The sequence below is a fragment of the Netta rufina genome (assembly GCF_964035555.1).
Source record: "Netta rufina genome assembly, chromosome: 8".
NCBI classification, from domain to species: domain Eukaryota; kingdom Metazoa; phylum Chordata; class Aves; order Anseriformes; family Anatidae; genus Netta; species Netta rufina.
This window is the reverse complement of record NC_140131.1, coordinates 31,357,106-31,372,300: the sequence shown is the minus strand read 5'-3', so window position 1 is coordinate 31,372,300 and position 15,195 is coordinate 31,357,106. Positions and strand designations below refer to the sequence as shown.

The following is a 15,195-nucleotide window of genomic DNA, read 5'->3' as shown; positions in this document are numbered from 1 at the left end:
CCTATTCTTGCATTTAACCTTTCTTTTTTACTTGCTATACATCATCTACACTGTACAGTGAATTAGGCTACAGTTCTGCAAACATGAGTAAATCTGCTCAAACATTTGCAGACTGGCTTTCAGGTTAACATTCACTTCTCAGAAAGGGTAATGGAACTGGCACTGGGGGCAAGCACTATGCATACTCGTGTTTTTAGATGGTACTCTCAACTTAATGAGATTCTAATCTTGATGAACCATCTGGATGAAGCTAAAGTATGTGATAATTAATAATGGAATTCCATTAGGTTGCTTCCCTAATCTCTTTGACTTAGTACTGAAATTCCCAGCTCAGAAGACTGTTCCATTAGGGAAATCAAAATCCTGAGAAATGTAACTTTCTGCATTACGTGGAACAAATATTCTTTTGCTATTGCACTGTAAAATATGAATGCTGATCAGATCTCCAAAACCAGAAGCCTCAGTATCTGGGGGGAGGTGACTATACCTCAGTAATTAGATACAGTTAACAAGGACATCAATGGCCAAAATATTTTTTTCAAAATGTTAACTGAAGACAACTGAAATGGACATAACTGAATGCTCTGGTGAATCTGAACACTTGCATGCACAAATGTGGGGACTGACCCTATTACCCAGACAATTCACCACATTTTATAATTATGTACTGGAGTAAAAGTGACTCTGACTTTTTCTCAGCTCCCTCTGAAGTTACTGTGAGTGGTATCAGATCCATATTTATAAAACTAGGGATATTTTAAAACATTTGAACAGAAGGATTGGTAACCTGAATAAAAATTTTAGCTTGTATAACCAAATTAAGACTGAGCTTAGTAAGGCTGTAACAAATTACTTAAATTGAAGAGCATCCTCATTTCTGCAACCCTTGTACCTTGGGTTTACTGTGATCAAACAAATGTGTGATTTTCTTAAACTTGTGTTTAGTGAGATCATTTTAATTTCTTGCTTCTTTTTTATAACCCTCCTTTGAATGCAGCATGGCATCCTGCCTTTCAGTAGAATTATATCAATATGCTTAGGACAAAACATACATACATGCCAGATTCAGCGTTGGTAGCATAAAAACTTTTAGTTACCTTCATAGAATGAGGTAATTTTAATGCTCGTGAACATAAGACCCACCTCTAAGTGAAATTTTGTACCTGTAACAAGAGGTCTGCCTGTATCTTTGTGGTAGAGCAAGAAACTTAAATCCCTATTTTCTGGATTGTCGTGCTCTAGTAATTGAGATTAATCCTAAATATGCATAATGGAGTGCATTTGGAGAAAAGTCTGAGTCACTAGCTGTAATCCATGCCTTAATGGATCCTATAATATTTTGACCATTCAGTCTTTGGGAGAGTAAGGAGCATGTTAAGCTCTCAAGCTGAATGCTTGCATGTTTTCAACCTACTTGTTTTCCAGACATTAATAATTAGAATCACAGCTGGGGTCTAAGTAACCATATTTCCAAATGATTCCTTGTGAACCTAGTCTTTTGCTTTCAGAATCACTGTATGGTTGCATAGTCCCACAAGCTTTTTTCCCCATGCTACATATTGAAGATTCTTTATTGATTTGTGTATGACAGATGGAAATAATAAATTCTATGTGTAACTTAAAAGCTGTGTCATTGTACTTCATTGAATGTGTGGACAGCTGCCATCAATTTTAATTTGTGTTCTGTAAATTGAAAAAAAGTGACTTTCTTTTTCCATTCATTTAGTGGACCTTCAGTCCAACTTTCTCTCCTCTAATGTGAAAAAAAGTACTTTTTATTGGATCATGTTGTCAGAGAACAGGACAGGTGATGTGTGTGAAGATGAAAAATTAGTTTTCTCATAGGAATCCATAGAAAATATAAGTAGCTGTGGGACTGCCCTGAAAAATCAGATATCAAAGTAGGTGCTGATTCAGAACATTCAGGATATGATCTAGGAGAGCAGAGAAAAAATAATTTTGGGAGAGAGAATGTCTTGTCATAAATTAGTTATTAATCCAAATGTTTAAACCATTATCTTCATCATATGAAAGTTCTAATCCCAAGATCTTTCTATTCCTGCCTAAGAGGAGTTCTTCACTCTGTGCCCAGGCCTTACTTGGTATGCTGCCAGACACAGCCCTATTTCTCCTCTCTGCTGCAGCTTCACCCTGTCTTTTATCGTTTAAAAAAAAAAAAAAAAAAAAAATCTTTTCATTTAAAGCTCTTTTGCTTTCTTCTTGATTCATTATTAGAACTCTAACAATCAGTCTCTTGATGCACTGGTCAAATCCTCAAGACTGAAAGAGTCCAAACTTGTAGAAGAACTGAAGGTCATTCAGTAACATCAGTTGTACATCTACATACTTCCTTTCAACCTAACCCAAAACAATTCTTCCTACACATTTTTTACATTCTTGCAGAACACTTGAGTAGGTCTACAAAACTTAGTAATAATTGGATACTTAATCTCCATACATTTACAACTGAGTTTTTACTGTAGTCCCAAGTAGCAAAATGTTGCCTCCTATGTTGGCCTCAATTGCCTCTTAGGTCAAAATCACTGCGAATAACACAGGTTCCAGGAATTTTGTGTGCGGCTCTGTGTGCATGTCCCCAAAAGGACAAAGAACTGGGTTAACAGCTGTAAGAAGTCATAGACTTGAACCTTTGCTGAAAACTTAAATCTCAATGTTGCAAGGGTCAATTGTAGTCTCAAGGCTACAGCATTGATCCAAGTGGTTCAGTAGGGAAGCAGAAGGACGGACACTCACATCAAGCACAGAATTAGTGCAGATATGGTAGTGAAGTAGTACTTAGCTCTTAACATCAGTCAGCACAGGATCCCTCAAAGTCACTTTTTGAAAGGGAGAACACTTAGGGGGAAGAATACTCTAAAGAATACGTTACTGAAAAAGTATACATCTTTTTTTAGTCCAAGCTCTATTTAAATGGCCTTCTACTTAGATGGCAGGAACCAACTATAATTATAATTCGACATTATGCAAATACCTTATTTCAAAACTAAAACCTAGTCAGTCAGTATATAAATACTACTGTTTCTCATGTAAAAACAGTCTTAATAAGATATAATGACACACTTCTGAAGACTAGGAGGTTTAATAAAATCATTTTTAAAAGTCCTTCACTTTTTAGTATGTTGAATGACGACTTGAACATCTTTGCATTTCTTGAAACCATGCCTGTTTTTATATTCAAGCAGACTGGCTGGAAGCAAGATTCTTGTCGATGTCATAAAATGCACTGCTTCTACTACCCTACTGCATGAAGCAAATGAATATACTGCAAGTGCTGAGGACAGCCTTGATATTCCTAGCAATTCTCCACCTCGTCAGAAAACTTTCCAGATGTGGATTGAAAATTATTTTCAGTTTCAGATTCAACATGCTTCATTTGCCCACTTGACCTCCAAACAGTAACAAATACTATTTTAAAAATATATTTCAGAGATGGAGTCAGTAACAAGAAACCATACTGCTCAAAAGTGAGAGTAGGACTGTCAAATATGTATTTTTGCTTGCTTGTTTTTGTATAGTTACTGTACTAAGTTACCTTAAGCTAATGATGGATATCCTGGTGGTAAAATGTTAAAATTTCTTGAAATGGTTAATTTTCAGTATGTGCAAACCTCATACAGCCCAGATACAGCATTAAGGTTAGAAATCCAGCTTGAAGAAAGGCACTGCTGAGACAGAAAGACATTGAGAACAGACTCGTAAACTGTGAAGAGGCAACTCCTTCATATTTAGTAAATGGCTATAGCAGAAAAAGACATCTGCTGGTATCCCAGGAGCCTAAATCCAGTATTTATATTTTTCCATATTTTTTAAAATGTAGTAATTTATTCTTGTACTGTACATTTCTAACAATATTACACAGAATGAAACAAAATCTACTCACCTGTTAAGTATATTTATATTGTGAATTGTCATTTTATTCCAACCTATTCCATCAGAATTGATGTAATTCACTTAATGCTCATTCATATTAAACATATTCCAAAATATTAATTCAAAGGCACTATAGTGTTATAAAAACAAGTACAACTACTTCAGCAACAGTTCCTACTCCATAGCCCAGAATTCCTCTGTACTGAAAGTACTGAAACACAAACTCATTCACAGTGTGCATGAATTCAAACATCACATCAGCAGATGTCAGTTGGATCATCAACCCTCATCATAAAACTGCCTTATTATTTTATAATTGTATTTTTAAAGAATTCCTGATGTTCTCAACACTCTGATTTTTGTATGCAGTCAGAGCAGTCAAAAAAGGTAATGGCTCCACTGTGTTACAGGAAATGGCTTCACAGTTCATTGGTCCTGTCACAGCCATCCAGAAAAACATTGGAGCCTGGATACCTCGTGGATTTATTTTTCTTTAATATACTGACTCCTACATTTACACTTCACAGAAGTTTAAGAATTAGGAATTAGACGTATTTGACTTACTTTCAATAGTTGTGTGACATTTCCATACTCTTCCAGTGAGGGGTAACTCAAACTCTCTGGTGGATTTGACCAACAAAAGGTAAACATCAGGTGTGAATCTGCTTATTATTCACCTGAAAGAAGAAGGTGGAAAGTCATTTTTAAATCACTAAGATGTCTAACTCTCTCTTCCTAAGCAAGCCAGACAACTTGCTATTTGATTTTGTTTTTTAAATATATACTTAAAGTCACTTTCTTCTATGTAAAAATGCTCTAAAAAGTTTTAAAAGGAAATGTTTTCACTATCATCTCAGATTTTCAGTAAAAATACAGTTTTCAATACATAACCACAAGTCTACATACAGATACAGTGCAACAAACAGAGATGGAAATCAATGTTCTATTTTTTACTACTTTTAATGGCTCTTTGCTGTATAAAAGAAACATTGTTTCCTCATATATAATGGAAAAAAGAAGCATCAGTACTCTGGAATTCCTCTTTCTCTCAGAGTGGTGCTGGGTTTACATTTGTATAGTAACTTCTATATTTAGAACACCAAAGAAAACAGCTGCATAATTAGCTGTCCGTTAAAAACATTCCCTCAAGATTTTTCCTATGCTGAAGTAAACTTACTGCCGTTATTGTTTATGGCACCTACTTGTTCTGCCTGGGATCTTCCCATGGTTTTTGTCTTTTCTGTCCTTTTTATCATGTAAATACGTCACACAATCATAATTGTATGGCAGCAGTCTCTCTCACTGACCTAGATGACTTTTAGTGGGACACTGACTAGGTGTCCAGGCTCCCACCTGTACCTCAGCAGAGGCCAATGGCCCTGCGGACTCCAGGGCAACACAGAGCCCGTGGCAGGAGCCAGAGGGCAGCAACCGGCTTCAGTGTTTCCTCAGTTGCCAAGAAGTTCCCTCTTTCCTAGTGGTAAATTAAGTGCTCGTCATCTGTTTGCTGGGAGATGTTGGTTACTTTCTCTTCATTCCTGAGAAGCTGTGAGGGAAAGCTGGTTGGGCGACCGCACGTCGCCAGCATGGAGCTGCCACGGCTCCTCCCGAGGGCCACAGGAAGGAGTTGGGGCCCTGGGAGAGGCCGGGCCACCACCCGCCCCATGTTCTGCAGTGCCCCTTCATGTCAGAGGTCCCCTTGCCCAGCTGCAAGGCCGAGAAGCGCCGTGCACGGGACTGCTGTGGGAGAGCAGGGAGCCCTCAAGGCAGGAAGCACGAGCCACAGCTCCCCCCGCCCCACCTTCCCTGCAGCCTCGCCGGGCCCGGGGCCTACATCACTGCCAAATACCCATTTTTTTCAAGCGAGGAGAAGCTCCGTTAGAATGTAAATTGGGAACCGAGTGGCAGAAGGGGTTGTGCAAACCAGCTCTCCTGGCGCCTAAGGTGGCGTGCCCCAGGTGGGAACATCAGGGGGGCCAGGCCCTGCATGGGGCTTGGGCTGCCTCAGGCGCGTCCCCACTGCCCCGAGCACTCCTCAGCCAGGTAGAAAATGGGCTCCAACCTGGGCGTGGGGAGTGCTTGCAGAAGAGTGAAACGCAGCCACCCACGGAAAGAGCTGCTGAACCGAGCTGGGCAGGAGGCGTGGGGAAGACTGCCTAAAAATACTTTCCTGTAAAAGGAGCAGAGTAACAGCTGTGCCCTTTGAAAACAGAGCAAAAGTTCCTTAGACATCAAATAAGTTATAGAAATTTCTAGAAATGTATTCTTGAAGTCATTTATGGTGCTCACTCCCTGTTAACACCTCTAGATGCAAATTTTGTGAAAAGCCATTTAGATAGGTAACTGCCATTTTATATAGATCAGTTTGGTGGTGATGGGTACCTGTAAACATCTTGGAGAACTGGGTAGTGCCCTGGTTGTTAATCATACCTTCAATGGATCCCTGTGCCTTAAATACTGTATCTCTTTAATTAAGATATTTGTTATCTCTATTTTCTTGTTTTGTTTTGTTTTTCAGAGAGGCAGCTGAGATTTCATTGCAAAGCCATTAAAACCACAAAAAATGACAGAGAGTGGTGGGCAGGAACAGTCAAGATGGATAACAACAGTTATTATGAGTACAGGCCTGCAGGTACAAAACTATTTGTCAAGAGCAGCATGTGACTCACTAAGAAGCAGTGAAAGAAGTATTTTCTACTTTATATACATGGAAATATATTTTTCAATATCAATTAATATACCTTTTAGATGATTAAACAGCAACGTTATTTGAAGTTTGGACTGGCGCACGCTTCGTTGGGTTAGAAACTGGCTGGATAGCTGGGCCCAAAGAGTCGTGGTGAATGGAGTCAAGTCCAGTTGGAGGCCAGTCACTAGTGGCGTCCCCCAGGGCTCGGTGCTGGGGCCGGTCCTCTTTAATATCTTCATCAAGGATCTGGACGAGGGCATTGAGTGCACCCTCAGTAAGTTCGCAGATGACACCAAGTTAGGTGCGTGTGTCGATCTGCTCGAGGGTAGGAAAGCTCTGCAGGAGGATCTGGATAGGCTGCACCGATGGGCTGAGGTCAACTGCATGAAGTTCAACAAGGCCAAGTGCCGGGTACTGCACCTGGGGTGCAATAACCCCAAGCAGAGCTACAGGCTGGGAGAGGAATGGTTGGAGAGCTGCCAGGCAGAGAAGGACCTGGGTGTGATGATGGATAGTCAGCTGAATATGAGCCAGCAGTGTGCTCAGGTGGCCAAGAAGGCCAACAGCATCCTGGCTTGTATAAGAAGCAGTGTGACCAGCAGGGATAGGGAGGTGATCATCCCCCTGTACTCAGCTCTGGTGAGGCCGCACCTCGAGTACTGTGTTCAGTTTTGGGCCCCTCGCTACAAGAAGGACATCAAGGTGCTTGAGCGGGTGCAGAGAAGGGCGACGAAGCTGGTGAGGGGCCTGGAGAACAAGTCCTACGAGGAGCGGCTGAGGGAGCTGGGCTTGTTCAGCCTGGAGAAGAGGAGGCTCAGGGGCGACCTTATCGCTCTCTATAGGTACCTCAAAGGAGGCTGTAGCGAGGTGGGGGTTGGTCTGTTCTCCCACGTGCCTGGTGACAGGACGAGGGGAAATGGGCTTAAGTTGCGCCAGGGGAGTTTTACGTTAGATGTTAGGAAGAACTTCGTTACCGAAAGGGTTGTTAGGCATTGGAATGGGCTGCCCAGGGAAGTGGTGGAGTCACCATCCCTGGAAGTCTTTAAAAGACGTTTAGATGTAGAGCTTAGGGATATGGTTTAGTGGGGACTGTTAGTGTTAGCTCGGAGGTTGGACTCGATGATCTTGAGGTCTCTTCCAACCTAGAAATTCTGTGATTCTGTGATTCTGTGAAGTTGCTTCCACCATAGCACTGGTCGTTGTCTTTTTTATTTTTATTTTTCCCTACGTACTTCTGTACATATTTAGTATTCTAGCCATCTGCTATTCTGAGTTGTACTGCTTTAGGCCTGTTCTCCTGACTCATCACTTCTGCACTGTGCTGATGCTGCTTTCAATTAGTCGTATAAATAATTCTTCCAGGAATGTTTTTAATTGTCTGAATTTCTCCCTAAACACTTTATTTTCTACTGTACAGTATCAACAATGGATTAGGTTATTACTTAGTAAGTGTGCAATTAAGCTTAAAATAGTCGTACAGATAGTGATGTATATTTATAACTGTTAATATCAATTCCCCAGTAAAATGAAAGGGGCTGTCAAGGAGCTGATAATTAGTGCCTGCAGCTGAGGCCAATTTCATGCTAGCTTGAAAGAATTTAGAGGCTGAGGGCTTTGACTTACAATCAGGGATAGCTTACATTAGTTTTGCTAATGAGGTTATTGCTCTATCTTTGCTGTGCAAATAGGTGAATGGTTTTGAATTAATTTCTGAGTCATTTCACTTTAAAGCCTATTCTTATTTGTCTGCTTGCGCTGGGAGGATAGCTGGTAAACTGTTCCAGGTTGGTAAAAGTTTCAAGAGAAACTTAATCTGTAATATGGTGAGAGGTATCAGAGTGTGATGATTGCATCGGCTATACTTTTTAAGTATGTAAACAGGAAAAGGAAGACTAGGCATAACATGGGTCCCTTGCTGAACGAGAGGGGTGTCCTGGTAACGGGAGATGCCGAGAAGGCTAAGATACTGAATTCTTTCTTCACTTCAGTCTTTGCTTCAAGGACTCCCCCTGGGGACTCCTTGCCCATGGTGGGAGGAGAAAGGGTCTGGGAAATGGAGGGCTCCCCCATGGTTGACAAGAGAGTGGTTCGGGAGCATCTGAGTGGGCTCAATGCATACAAATCCATGGGTCCCAATGGGATGCATCCACGTGTGCTGAGGGAGTTGGCAGAGGTGATTGCCAAACCGCTCTCTATCATCTTTGAAAGGTCCTGGAGAACAGGAGAGGTGCCTGAGGATTAGAGGATAGCCAATGTCACTCCGGTCTTCAAGAAGGGCAAGAAGGAGGATCTGGAAAACTACAGGCCAGTCAGTCTCACCTCTGTCCCTGGAAAGGTGTTGGAACAGCTTGTTCTGGATGCCATCTCCAAGCAATTAGAAGAGAAGAAGGTTATGAGGAGTAGTCAGCATGGATTCACCAAGGGGAAGATGTGCTCGACCAACCTCATTGCCTTCTATGATGGCATCACCAGCTGGGTAGATGAGGGGAGAGCAGTGGATGTCATCTACCTTGACTTTAGCAAGGCTTACGATACTGTCTACCATGACATCCTAACAGCAAAGCTGAGGAAGTGTGGGATAGAGGAGTGGACAGTAAGGTGGGTTGAGAACTGGCTGAGTGGCCGAGCTCAGAGGGTGGTGATCGGCAGCGCAGAGTCCAGCTGGAGACCTGTGACTAGCGGTGTTCCCCAGGGGTCGGTGCTGGGTCCGGTCTTGTTCAACATCTTCATCGACAACCTTAACGAGGGAATAGTGTCTGCCCTCAGCAAGTATGCTGATGACACAAAGCTGGGAGGAGTGGCTGACATGCCAGAAGGCTGTGCTGCCATTCAGTGAGACCTGGACCGGCTGGAGAGATGGGCAGGAAGAAACCAGGTGAGGTTTAACAAGAGCAAGTGTAGAGTCCTGCACCTGGGAAGGAACAACCACATGTATCAGTACAGGCTGGGGGACGACCTGCTGGAGCGGAGCTCTGAGGAGAAGGACCTGGGGGTCCTGGTGGACGACAGGTTGGCCATGAGCCATCAGTGTGCCCTGGTAGCTAGGAGGGCCAATGGGATCCTGGCATGCATGAAAAGGAGCATGGCCAGCAGGTCAAGGCAGGTCAAAGGAGGTCCTCCCCCTCTACTCTGCCATGGTCAGGCCTCACCTGGAGTACTGTGTCCAGTTCTGGGCTCCCCAGTACAAAAAAGACAGAGATCTGCTGGAAAGAGTCCAGCTGGTTGCTGTCTCCTTCAGGGTACACTTGCCATCCTGACTGTATTTTGTACTCTTTTATTAGGTCATGACACCTCCTTGCATGGCACGTTGGCTACATTTTAAAAGGGTAACCTAAAAATCATGTTAGTTAAAAAGGATTCAGTGGTCTAATCTTTAAAATGTGTGGGCTTGAGCAGCTTTTATGTACTGCAGAAATGCTTTTTGTAGGCTGAAAACTATATCCAAACCCACTCCATTCTGCAGATGATTATGTTGGATACTGCAGTGTGTTAGTTTGCCTGATTGGATTGCATACTGTCAAAAAGCTTTAATGAAAATCATTTCCCATACAGATTTTCTGATTTATCTTCCAAATGAAATGCTGATATCCATGAAAATAATAACAGTCTAATTAACTGGAGTCTTAGAAACACACAACTATATGTTCCTCACTTCTGCAAATCTTCTTTTAGTATATCTTACAAAAATAGGATATAAAATGTTTGAGCTTCTTTATGCTTTATGCAAGTTTCCTGTGGCAAACTGAATGTATGCATACAAAATTGCTGTTCAATGATTTCATATCTTTCAATATAAATATTCCAAAACTTAATTAACTGAAAAAGTTTAATTAATGCTTTACTACTTTTATTGCAAGTAGAATAAATATTTTTAAAGCAACAATGCTAAAGTTCCATCTAAAACCTTCAATGTTTTAAAAATCTTTGTATTTAATTTGTTGGCTGAAAACGTAAAAATAACATGTTACAATTTATTTAGAATCATGAAATCTCTACAGTTCTACAGAGGCAGCAACACCGAGTTCGCTATTCAGAATCAGTGGAAATTGGATCTGTGATTTTTTCTCTTTCTGGTACGGTACTTTGAAGTTTGTTTTTAAATTCCTAATCTCTAATGATGCACCAAGTCAGGCTCTGTTGTAGGCTGCAGTGAACTGAATAAAAGCTTCTGTGTTGGGGTGTCATGCAGTCGTGCAAGGAGCTGTGATTTCGTAGCACTTTTAAGTCAGAGGATGGAATGTTTCCATCATCAGCTGGACTGTTTAGTATAGTTTTGTTAAAACTGAGTAACCTTGTCGAGTGCCATTTAAACCTAAGATAGCCATTGAGATTTTTAGTATACATGGCTGTAAATGTAAGAGTGAACTGAGATCTTTGGCTTTAATTATTCCAGTTGCATTTGCAGTCCTGGTGGTAACAAGGGGGTTAATGAGCGTATTTGTTGTTTGAACAGGTTTGATTAGGAAATCACTGAAACTGCAAACATGAAACACCTGTCCATCCTTTTTAGAGCAGTGGATGCTTTAGACAGGTAGACAAGATCTTTAGTCTAAAGCTTCCCTGAACTATAAGGATTAAAGGCATAGATTGGTCCAGTCTTTTGTATCTCCTTGTTAAACCTACTAAATTTACAACATAACTTTCCCTTTCAGAGTAACTTAGTTGATGGGGTTATAATTTCATTTTTCATGGTAGACATTTTAGCTTAATCTTAAAGTAAAGGGTATTTGTTTAGCAAATCTTATTTCTAAATAAGATAAACTCTTCAATCTGTCTTTGTACTAGTCCTAAATACATTCCATCTTAGCAATTTCTTGTTCCTGAAGCATTTGCATGCAAAGGCATTCAGATGTCTATACCTTGAGTGTACTGAATGCTTTTTTGATGTTATGGTAGAAAATAACCTCTGAGTTTTCTGTAGTTTTATCTTAAAATTACTAGCTAAATCTCATGATTGCATTTCACCATCAAGATTTGTGAATTCATTCACACATTTTGTTCCATTGACTTTTAAACTAATACTGAAATAACAATTCTACTTATTGATCTAGGTTTTTGTAGTGAGAAGGCTTAATCACGTTATTTCCATGACATATATTAATTTCTTCAATAGGTGTTGCATTTATACTGGCAGACACTCAAGACATAGTTATGAGAGGGGAAGAACAGTTTTTAGAAAGAATTCAGAAGTTCATAAACATACATCGGAATAGTTTTTTGGTTTTGTCAGCTGCTCTTCATGGACCACAAGAATGGAATATAATGTTTAGGATTCAGAGAAGGTATGATTTTGACATCAAACCAATCTTTTTATTACTAGGAAGAAATGAAATAACTGTTTACTCAGCAGTCCTAAACTCAGATGAATTTTATTTTCCCCCAGCAAAAAAAAAAAAAAAGTTTATTAATGGAAAATGAAAAAAATGCTGAGTGAATCAATCCAACATGTCATAGTTAACAAAAAGGGATCTTCCTCAAAACAGCAAATAATCTTCCTTTCGATCACTTTATGGCTTTGTAATCCTTTTTCAAGTTTTTCTCTTGCACTGGAAAATTAGGCAATTTTCATAAACTTTTTTTTTTTTTAGTTCTGTCAGCATCTTTTCTTGGTCATTTTCAAAACAGAACAGGTAAGTTTTCTTCATGTGAAAAGGCTTTATTGTAAAGTACAGATTCTTTACCAGGTGTTAAAATCTGTTCACTTTGAACGGTGTCTACTATGCACAGCTAAACAATGGAAATAATGTTATTCTACGCTAGGAGTATAAAACTAGACATTAAAACTGGTGTATTTAAAATATTATCTGTGATTTCTAATGAAGCCTGAAAACTTACATGTTTCAGTATGCACCTGCTGAGAACAGTTATAAGATTCTGTTCCATACATTTAATCAAAACTATTTTCAGGTAGGTACAGTAGTCTTAACTGCAGTTGATTTTCACTCTTGACATCAAAGAAGTAACTATTCCAATGGAGTCTTTGATCTTTACCTCCTTGAAACTAGCGCCACGTTCATTAAATCCAGGGCACGTTGCCAAAATGCTGATGAGTAGCAGAGTGTATGGGATGAAATGTAGGAATCCATTATCCTTGTATGAAAATTGCAATAAATTTTCATGAGAGCTCTTAGAAGCTCTGCCACCATTCAGCAAGAACGTATTATTCAGCTGATGGCAATGCTAATTCTCAATCTACTTTTGTGCCTATTCAGAAGTGAGTTGATCACTAACAAATGTGACATTTTGAAAATATATTCCCTTTGGCAAGTCAGTAATTTTATTAAAATAAAAAAATAGTTTTCTCATTTCAGGCCACGCCAAATTGATAGTGACAAGACAATTGTATTTTAGATATTTATATTTTTAGATTAAATTATATTTTCTACAACAGAAAATGACAGCAATGCTAACTTTATTGTCACTGTTACAACATACTTAGGCTAAAAGTCTAAAGAGAGAAGCTCTGTGCTTGCCTAAGCTTTGATACCTCTCTTCTATGACTGCCTTGAATGACAACTGGCACTAGTTATTTTAATCTTCAGATTCCATTCTCAAGCATGAATGCATATGAATAACTTTATTTATATAGAGGGAATGAATTTCAGGTTAAATTATTGGAATAAAGTTAAATTATTGGTCCAAGTCTTTACGTGAAATTCTTAGAATTATCTCAAAATCTTAATCACATCTAATTAACATACGGATTGCTATATTTAGACAGCACACTACAAAGATATAGTTCAAGTTCTGTATTTTTTTAGCAGCTGAACAAATGGTTTAGAAATGGTACAGATACTTATACAAACAACATGAATTTTCCTGTTACTGTTAAAGATAAAAGCAATCTTCTTCATCTAAAAATAAAAACTATTTGTGGTGCAGACATAGAAGTTGTTTAGATTGTGTGGGAGTGATTTCTGAGTTTTATGGCATAATAATTCAAGTGCATTCAGAAAATAACCTAAATTTATTTTGATGTGCAGATTCCTGGGCAGCAATTTACGTATAATACCAGTTCATAATACTGCTGAAACGGTTAAGTTAATGCTAACTATAGCTAAGGTAAGTCTAGTTACATATACTTAAAATTGTTAGCTTCTCAGAACTTCAAGTACTTCAGAAGTATATTAACCAGGAAAAATAAAATAAAATAAAATAAATAAATTAGAAAATACTTAGTTTTCCTTACTGGAACTTTGTGTCATATTGACCACAATCCATGTAATAACCTTGAGGTAAAACTGTTGCTCAGTTCTTTAAGCAAATATTTAAACTATTGTTAAAGGTAACTTTAAAAGCTTCTAATAGCATGTATGAAAAATGAGATACTTAAGAGCTAATTCAGCTCTTACTTACCACAGTTACGTTAGGGTGTCTTGATTTCATCAATTAGATCTAAGTATGTAATGGCTTCTTCAAGTAAAATCACTATCTGAAAAATCTGGTTACCTGTAGATTTTTAAATGATGCACATAATAATGTTATTCTTATAGCTTAACAAGTGTAATTTGTCTGTAACAGCAACACATCCTGTACACATACACATTATTAGAGTATGTTCACTAATCTGGTTTTAAGAACATTTTTTTCCACAAGAATTTTAACTTGCACACTAACTATAACAATATGAGAAGCATCTCATGTACCAAAACTTAAAAAGTAGGTTCGATAGCATGTTAGAAATCAAATATGAATTTGTTTTATCCTTTCCTGAATTTATCTAAAAATAGTTAGTATTAACCTGTTTGGAGTATTCATCATTTTAAGTGTGTAACCTACATCTCATTTATTATATGTGAAGAGTTGCTAAACACTTATTACAAGGTTGAATGTTGTACTTTTCTAACTTTTTATGGACTCTATTGTGGTCTCATCTCTTAATGAAGCATTAATTTAAAAGCTTTTAAGATTACTGTTGATCCTATAAACTTGAATGTGCTTTTCTGCTTGTTCAGAATGAGTACGCCAGATTTCAACAGGACAGCCCTGTAAGAAGTGACATAGTACATACTACAAATTGTAGGGACATAGTACATATTACAAGTTGCCACTACATTATTTCTTGTGAATGCAGTATAGAGCCAACTTAATGACCTCTTGCATGAGAGTCACTAATTGTCATAGGACCTAAAAAATATTTTTTTATTGTTCTAACATAGGCCAAGGGAACAATACCATCCAACTAGTCTAGTCCTGAGCTATCACATCAACTTCTCTTGAAATAGTATCAAGATAATCAGAAGCAATGCTGATGGAACCAGTTACTTCAGGACTGGTCTTGCAGCTAAAGGAATACATCCCATCATTATTTCTAAACATTTACTTCAGAAAACAGGATTAAAATTTCTTTATGATAAATACATTTGTACTATTTGAAAATTAAGATATTGAACATTTGTTTATCTAAAAAGAATTGTTACCTACTTGTAATGTTTTTCTTTCCTCTAAGATGACTTCCAAGCCGTGTGCAGATGCTATTCGTTACAAAATGGCAATGACAAAAGCCCACATAATGGAAAACAGTCCAGTTTGGAAGATGCTTCAGGAATACCAGTTGCATTGTAATTAATTCACTGGTGTTTTTATTCATAAATATAGCAGCTACATTTTGAACA

The 15,195-nt window shown here is 38.7% G+C and overlaps 1 protein-coding gene across 1 annotated transcript; it reads left to right on the top strand.

Moving 5' to 3' along the window:
* Positions 1-6,454: 6,454 nt before the first annotated feature.
* LOC311211919 (protein SPO16 homolog) lies at positions 6,455-15,149 on the top strand (the record flags this gene model as incomplete). Its single annotated transcript, XM_084290932.1, has 5 exons — positions 6,455-6,523; positions 10,560-10,653; positions 11,694-11,862; positions 13,564-13,642; positions 15,030-15,149. The coding sequence occupies 5 exons, from the start codon at positions 6,455-6,457 to the stop codon at positions 15,147-15,149; spliced, it is 531 nt and encodes a 176-aa protein (XP_084147058.1).
* Between the last annotated feature and the right edge of the window lie 46 nt (positions 15,150-15,195).